The 9,076-nt window shown below is 27.0% G+C and overlaps 1 protein-coding gene across 7 annotated transcripts; it reads right to left on the bottom strand.

The window, feature by feature from the left end:
• Positions 1–442: 442 nt before the first annotated feature.
• LOC111033059 (glyoxylate reductase/hydroxypyruvate reductase-like) lies at positions 443–8,598 on the bottom strand. 7 transcript variants are annotated; one of them, XR_002604368.1, is made up of 9 exons: positions 5,675–5,705; positions 5,465–5,549; positions 5,216–5,352; positions 3,892–4,081; positions 3,341–3,492; positions 3,098–3,262; positions 2,196–2,321; positions 1,156–1,516; positions 568–676 (listed from the first exon to the last, which is right to left on the bottom strand). XR_002604368.1 is itself a non-coding variant. In XM_022313674.1 (8 exons), coding segments are annotated over exons 2-8 (906 nt in total). In that variant the 5' UTR covers positions 8,364–8,408; positions 8,479–8,598; the 3' UTR covers positions 443–559. The 7 variants fall into 7 exon arrangements, 6 of the variants coding, with proteins under 6 accessions (XP_022169366.1, XP_022169356.1, XP_022169348.1 ...); XM_022313674.1 differs by lacking the exons at positions 1,156–1,516; positions 5,465–5,549; positions 5,675–5,705 and adding exons at positions 8,362–8,408; positions 8,479–8,598 and having other exon boundaries at positions 443–676; positions 2,179–2,321; XM_022313664.1 differs by lacking the exons at positions 1,156–1,516; positions 5,675–5,705 and adding an exon at positions 8,362–8,458 and having other exon boundaries at positions 443–676; positions 2,179–2,321.
• Between the last annotated feature and the right edge of the window lie 478 nt (positions 8,599–9,076).

The raw sequence follows: 9,076 nt of genomic DNA, 5'->3' as shown, positions 1-9,076 counted from the left end.
GTTAATTTCTTCAATCAGACAGTTTGGTTAGTCTGTAAATTAGTTCACCATTGAATGTCCATTTGTAGGATTTGGAATTGGGTTGTAAAAATGTTATAAAAAATGTTTGGACATTGACTTCACTGATACTTAGCTTTTGAACAACTAAACAACCGTAATTAATTTTACAGTAAATTGTATTTCTTTATTAAAATCTCCTACAGTGTCTATCTTAAAAAAATTGAGACGAAAGAACTGAGGTAAAAACTATTGTAGGCGTTTATTGAAATATAATAATAAATAATAGCAAACTGTAAGCTTTGAAGTGAGTGATTTCAAGTTGCTGATCTTAATTTTTTTTATGTTCAACATGAATATTACATTTTTATGAATCTCGTTTTTCAAATATGTACTTTAAATTTTTTAGAATAATTTGTTATTTGAATAAAAAAAAGCAAGTTACTGATTTATTGTATAGTATTTATTTTTATTTGTACATTATCATGTAAATTATTTGTACGCATGCTTGTTGTACATAACTGTGTCAGACAATTAAAAAAAAAAAAATACTGTCATAATTTTACTTCACAGGGCATCGGTTGGTTATTGAATACTGCAATAATATTATCAATAGTAAGCTGTGCTTTTTCCATAGCAGCTTCAATAGTATTTCGTCCAGCAATATGAGGTAGGATAACTAAAAAATGAACACGCAAATTGAAAATAATTATTATTTTTTGCAGAGGTAATCATTTTTAACTATGCACTAACTTTTTTATGTTGTAATATTTATGTAAAACTAAAAACATCAAAACAAAATATAACCATGTAGTTAAGTATTTTTTAAATAATATTATTCATAATTTATAGTTCATACTTAATTATTTCAAGTACACATATACGTTAGGACAGGGTTGGGGTGTAGATAAATGCGTGTTATGTGTACGTAAGACTATACGTATCGGCTTAATTACTAGTCATTTTCGTTTCTGGGATTAACCAAAACTCTCAAATACGTGGCTTTATAATACCAATAAAATGTAATTTGAAAAGATAATAAGTTATAAAATATGTTCATTTGTAAAAAAATATTTTTATACAGGATAATAAAATTCTAACTATTATAAGTATTATAATTTATAATAAAATAAATAACCAAATAAGTTCAGAGCTCACCAATCAGTTAAAAGAATTTATCCAATAATTTTATTTTGTTTCAACTTTATTCTTCTGATAACAATTTCATGACACATTTTTAATGAAATTTAAAATAAAGGGTCGAAAATCTCCAAAATTAAAATATACTTGAAGGTTGAAATATAAAAAAATACCTATGCATAACAGAATATTTTATTTTCATTGACAAATTCACAATTTTATGGAATATATTTAGAGCTAACATACGATACAGTCACCCAATGTTGCAATGTTGCAAAGTACAATTATGCAAATGCATAGAAACAAGTGCTGATCACTGAATCCTGATCACTCCATGTTTGAATTACCAATCCAGATTGATTTGGATTGAAACAAATTCCTTAAAATAAACGGTATAAATTATTACCAAAGGCTTATAATTATCCGTAGATACAATTAATGCTATAAATCTAAATCAATCTTAATTTTATTATAATGTTATATTAATTATTATAACACAACTTTTATATTTTTAAATTTTTAATAATGCATTAAAAAAGAATATTTTTCTATTATTTTTAAAATGCAATTTACGTATTCATGTGTATAAAATAATATGTATTATATTATATTAATAAATGTGGACACATTCGTCTTTTACAGTTCTTTAATTAAATATTTTTAATGTTATAGGTTTAGAATCACGTATCTAGTATACCGTAAAAGTTAAAAGGACTAGAAACAGAAACTTTCCGGTTTCTAAATTTTACCTCTAGTTCATTTTAGTTTGAATAATGGGTTGATTACAAAAATCCAGATAATACGCTTATTGAATCCAAAATTTGAATAATTCAATAAATTATAATCCGGATAACAGATTAGTCAAAATATTGCTTAGCAATAATACATATCTAACCCTAATTTATAACAGTTTACGAAATGGACCATGGAACCAATGGTCATTATCGGTGCCAAGGACACTATTTCTTCCGAATAATGTCTCCACGAAATTCGAAGTGAACCGTGTGTTAAATAATTATTTATCACAATATTAAAACTTACTGCAACAAAACTCTTACCAACGTTATCCATTGTTATCAAAGGATGGTCTAGTGGAAGAGGTTCTGGAGTCGTTACGTCTAATCCGGCTCCACGAATACGTTTGGTCCGTAATGCATCAACCAAATCATCTTGGTTAATTAACCCTATAAAATAACGTGCATTAACTTTACAGTTTTTGGTTTTACATAATATTACTTTTAGTTATAATATTGCGTTTAGCTGAACATAAGTGAAAATTCTTGTTTGGATCTTAGACACTATATGGTTTTTGACTTATTTTAATAATTGTCGATACTTTCAAGCTCATCATTTTTACATTGTACATAGGTAATGGTTAATAATTTTAAATGAAAAAAAAAAAGATACGAGGACTTACGAGCCTAAGTGTTAGGTAATTGACTAATATCGATAACAGCTTTATCGTTAGAATAATACGGATACCGGAATTGAGGTCTTACTTGAGTATAAAAAAAACAATATTTGTACTACCTAATATTAATTTTTTAATTTGTATACACTTAACTAAAATAAAATAAATTGGTCTGGATATAATATAAGTTTATTCAAAAAAGGTTGTTAATTTGTTATATCACAAACTCACAATTATGAAAAAACAACTTTACTTTTTAACATAACTACGACAGAATAACATAACTTTTTATTTCAATCATTGAAACATAAATAAAAGTTATGGAAATGATATTTTAACATATCAGATTGTAATTGAGTTCACGTTTCAATCTTCGGGTTTTTATTTATCAGAGACCAGTAACACGCATCATTCAAATTTTATTATAGTTATTTCCGAGTTGTTGTGCATTGTTGATATAATACATACCAACACAATAATATTCGGTTCCTGTTTCGTACTAATGTTATATATTAATATTTACTTATTTCCGTAAATAACTGTACTCACTGCCTCGGCCCACATTGATTATCACAGCGTTCGGCTTCTTTAGTGCCATTCGATCCTTATTTATGATATGCATGGTTTCGGGCACCAAAACTGTGGCCAAAATAATGTAATCACTGCGTCCAACTAAATCGTTGGTCGACACCAATTGTCCTCCAAGACATTCCACTGATGGCACAAAAAAAAAACTAACCATTCAAACTGAACAGTATTTTAAAATAGAAATTGTTTCGTCCACACTCTTACCCTCGGGCTTTGGTTTACGACTTGTGTACAGAAGTTCACTCAATTTGAACCCGCTCAGCATTTGTGCCACCTCAATGCCAATGTTTCCGCAGCCAATTATGCCGACTACGGAATTCGTTAGGCCCGTACCAAGTGATGTTGGCAATTTACCTCTAAAATCGTACGAATGTTCATCATTGTTATTAATATATCATTATTTATTATTATACACTACCTACTACAACGACTGCACTGGTCGTACCTAATAGCGCATACCTACAGGTTTAAATAAAGTCAATTAAATCGCATTTAAATTGTACTTTTTGTTCGTATTACATATTAATGGCGAGTTGTATTATTATTGGGGAATGAATGACTAACTATTTTCTTCATAATAATATAAATAATCTATATAATTATTGTAGCATTCACAATCGATGAATTGTACATTTTTTTTTTAAACTGTTTCTTCTCAACAAAATATTTAATATTTTTTTTTCATTTGCGTTGATAATTGTACAATTATTTACTACGTAAAAATCAAAAGTATACTACTGATGTTTGAAACGTACGATTTCAACAGTTGGTTTGCATCAAGAAAATGTCTCGCCGTTGCAATTAATAGACCAACTGTGAGTTCTGCCACTCTATCCGTAGTAGCGTGTACAGTGTTTCCTAATACGATACCTCTTTTTTTTAGAGCATTTGTGTCGATACATTCATAACCCATAGATGTTGAACTGACAACTCTAAGACTAGGACCTGGAATTTACAATATATTTTATCATACATTTTTATATATTTCTATTGGACAATATGTAGATTTATGAAGTTGACTGTTATATTTTACCATCGTAATTTAAAAATTAACCATGGTTACATTTTTACTAATAAATTCATAGTACCGTATTTTACAAGATTGATGTAAATTTTGAAATATTTTGGCTCATTTTGAACTACTTATAGTCTATAGATACATATTTAATGTGGGTTTTTTTTATTTATGTGTTGTATGCATGTTAAAATATTAGTTTATCATATAAAAACTTGGAAATTAAAAAAAAAAATCCTTATAAGTTTTTCTTAAAGAAATAAAAAAATATCAAAAATCTTTGCCCTAAAGTTAAATTTTTTCAAAATTTGTCAAAACTATGAAAATTTGGAAATGATTTTGTCGTTATAAATTCTTAAAATTTTTAAATTGAAAATTTAATCCAAGATCTCACATAAGTTACTTTACTAGATTAATACTATTCCTACCTATTTAAAAATATTTTAAAAGACAAGAAACACGATTTTTTTACAAACGTTTGAAGTCCATATTATGTTAACAAAATTTGTCAAAACCACGAAAATTCTGAAATTATTTTCCAATTGTAATAGTTAAATCTTGACAGTCCAATACAAGTTTAGATTAATTTGTATATGTAATACACATAATATAACTTATTACCTATACTAATTTAAAATACATTCACTATACTATTATTTTTATTAATTTTTTTTTATAGCAGGTAGGTACATTAGTTTACTATTTCAAACGATCATTCTAGTACATCATTAAAATAATCACATCATTTTTTTATTCTTTATTATTATGCATTTGACACTAGAATCATTAACCGTAGGGGGGAATTATATTTTATATTTTGTCATAATAATCATACAAAGGTAATAAGGTAATGATTCAAATAATAATAAATAATAATAGTACATTTTTGGAATGGTTTTTTGGTTGTACAGATTGGTTTTTTAAGGAAATGCGTTATTCAAATGTTATATATAAAATATCGTCTTAAGTTGTTTCCTTAGGAACCATAATTTAAGCTATAATAAGGTTATAAGCTATTATTTTTGTTCATTATTATACATAGTCCACAATTATTGTTAATTTACCTGCTGTTTCGATCAAATGTTCGTCTACAAGTATGTTATTCCCAGATATAATCAATCCAAACGCACCAGGAATGTTATCTAATAGATCTTGATAAGTTGAATCGACCATATGTTTGTTGATTATTTTTACTTCAAACCTATAATCAAGTTATATACTTATATATTAGATTTAATTACAATATACTTATTGTTCTGCAATTACAACAATATTATACAACCATGATTTAAATTAAATATAATATACGTTACATTTTAATTAATTGGTCAATGATTGCTGGTAAAAAATCATTGTGTGACAATAATATCTTGGGTTTCGACATATTTGTGTTAAAATCTATAAAACGTACTTTTATTAATTTAGTTGCTACATTAAATTTAATTGTTACGTTGTTCTTAGATTAAACAACTAAATACAATATGAACACGGATTAGTGGTTAGTAACAGTAAATTGAACTCACATTCGACAATCTTCATTATAATATTTTGTGAACAGACAACGATTAAGTAATTATTATTTACTGGGATTATTTACTACATCATAGTGTTATCTTTTTTTTTACATTATTTAAATAAACTGTACTTAATACTCTTGCGTGTAAGTACTCAAGAACATACTTATTATTACAATACATAGTTGTTCATTTAAAAAAACTGACAATATACAAAATGCTTTAAATACAGTTACTTAATCATAACAAAACAAATATTGTTAGTTTCAGTTATTGAATAATAGAGTATATAATTGAAAAAATTCTAATCTATACAAATGATTTTAAATGTTGGTCATATTATGAATTTTATCTTATAAAAAGAGTATAATAGCAAAAATATCATTGAGTTTATAAAAAGGTAGGTACCATAATATTATACCTTATACTAAGTATCAGATCTATGGTAGGTATTGCTGTGTTTATTTAATAAGTATATAAGAACTGTATACATAGATGAATATTGTTTACTAGAATCTGAGGGGTATATAGCTATTATGAACTGTAACATAAACATTTTTTTTATTCTTATTATTATTTAAGTAACTAATAAACTATTAATATGGTCATACTTAGTAATAATTAAAGTGCATAGATCAATATTTTAAACTTACTTGAAAGTAAACAGTAAAACACTCGAATGGAAAATCTTTTATATTCAAAATATATTTAAATTAAATATTAAATGTGTTACCTATCTAAATTAAATTGAGTTGATTCTGTGATACGATACGTTTAAACGCCTATGTATTATGAATCATTTCACTGTACTAAAAATAATATTACTAACGCACTGTGAATTTTTATCAGCATAATAATATTCGTATAGAATACTAGTATCATCAGCTGTTTACATTTAGTACCTAACATACTGGTTTAAGTGTTTTAACATGCTATTCAAATAATTCAGTAATCAATATTATTTTTTTTTTGTTATATTTGTTTGTATTGGTTCTATAATAGAATGTGTTTTTTGGTGTCATAAGTTTAAGAGCGAATTTTTAGGTTTTTAAAAGTTCAAAATACGATTATAATTTGATAATATTATGCTTTAAGAAACCTTGAAATATTCGCTTCATAATCATAAAAGTATAAAACTATTAAAATATGTTGAAAATACGTTATTTTAAATTTTCTAATAATTTATAAATCTTTAACATATATATACTATATATATAATATATATAGGCTATAGTTTAGACATATTCAATATGCTGTACTTGATTAAGAATGAACATATCAGAAAACCTTGACCCTTTTCTTGGTCCGATCCCGATGAACAACGAAACAATCTAACAAATTATAAAAATCAACAACCTTTTAAAAAAATCTAAAAAAAAATGCACTAATTAAGTATTGATTTTACATTTTTTTTCACTCTCATAATAATTTCCCTAATAATCACAGCAAGTTTAATATTGTAAATATTTAATCAACACTATTACGTAAACAAGTTGTTAGGTTTGAGATAAATTATAAAAAAAGTATATGTTTATATTGAACTTTATAAATTTATAATATTTACAGTTACCAATTACCATCTATCAATAATAATGTAGCAGTTTTAAACAAATCTATAACATAACAATTTTAACTTTTAACATTTACTAACTTTAGTTGAGTTACAAACTCATAAGCCAACTCAACATCAAAACATATTTTAAAACTCATTAAAAAAAAAACATTTGATGTTATTATTAATTTTATCATAATTATTTAAAACTATATTATATTTATACAATATTCTTATTTATAAATTTTTTTTTTTTTTTTAATTGATCCTGAGCCCGGCAACTGTGGCCATTAGCTATTAGTAGGTACTGTAGGTTTTTGTATTGATGGTTTGTAGGTTTTTGGAACGGTAGGGGGAACACGTGTGTGTTTGTTTTGGCAGAATTTCGAATGGGGCACCCGTAGGTTTCTGCCATGCCCCGGGGGTGGGGGATGGCAGCACTTGCTCTCCGGTCACCGCGACTTGTCCGGAGAAAAATGCCGCCCGGTGGCCGAGGATCGAACCGCGACCGGCTGCGTCGCAGCGGAAGAGTCAGACCACTCGGTCACCTCGTCCCCCTATTTATAAATTATAGTAGCGTTAAGTGTTAAAGTGTTATAAATTTATAAATTTATATGCATTTTATAAGTATACCTATAACAATTTAAATTATATTACTGCATTACATTATAGTACAAAGTTGTTGATTTTTCATCACTTAAGATTCTAGTTTTTCTTATATGTTATTTTATAAATTATAATACAATTAACAGGAATAGACCATATTTTATATACTCATACAGTTATCCACAGTTACTAACTTAATTTATTATTATTAACATAGTATAGGAATTCCGAATTCGTAGGTAAACCTTGGTTGATAACTGAGTATATATTTACTAACAGTGTTTTCTGTGTGTAGTCAATACATAATTAATAATCATCTATCACTGGAAAAAGTTAAAAGAAGCAATTATATTCTTCATAATTTCATTGAAATATTTCAAGAAGAGTGAATTTTTCCGTTTCAAGTGAAATATTTCAAATCCAGGACGCTAATGGCTATAAATCTATAATATATTATTTATAATATTATATTCTATTGCATACATAATATTGATATAATGACTCGGCTTATTACGATCAATAATATTATTGCACTCACATTATCCACAATTTGGTCCTCCCGGCTTATTGTTTCGAAAAGTGCCACTATAAGATCGTTCATTACTTCTATGATTATTATTATTATTATTATTGCGTTTGTGTTTATAAAACGTACTGTTTCACGATGCAACACGTCAGCTGAAGTGTCTCGTTGGTCATTAATTTCGGCTCGTCACGGTTCGTTCGGCGGTCATCCGTCATTACGTTTCTATTCCCCAACACGATAGAACGATCACTGAGCGTGAAATATTTCACAACTTCAAAGTACTCGAAATTATTATTAATATATATAAATGTGAGTACTGTATATATCGTGCGACGCGCTGTGCGGCCGTGTCTGTCGTCGTTTATAGCCGCTGAGCTACCGGACGAGGAAACCACGTTTGAGTGTTTGAAGGCAGTTGCGTTTATAGGAGTTTTTTTTCACTCTTTCATTACTACAATTATACTACCTACCCAATCTTATTAGGTCTGTCTATTATTCAATTGACAAAATTAGAATACATCGCTTTTGATAATAATTATTATAATATTGCGCTGCTCGTACGCTTGTTTTTTTTACGTGTTTATAGGTGATATAGTGAGAATATAATTTACGAGTGTAGCAACGTTCCCTTATTAAGAATAAGGTAAACATAGGTAAATATTTTGTTTTCTAAAATCACATTTAGCCGGTTACAAATCTAACAATAAAAATAAAAACAGTAGATTTT

Source organism: Myzus persicae, unplaced genomic scaffold, assembly GCF_001856785.1.
Source record: "Myzus persicae strain clone G006 unplaced genomic scaffold, MPER_G0061.0, whole genome shotgun sequence".
Taxonomy (NCBI): domain Eukaryota; kingdom Metazoa; phylum Arthropoda; class Insecta; order Hemiptera; family Aphididae; genus Myzus; species Myzus persicae.
Note: the sequence above shows the minus strand (reverse complement) of the source record. Positions and strands in the feature narration are given on the sequence as shown.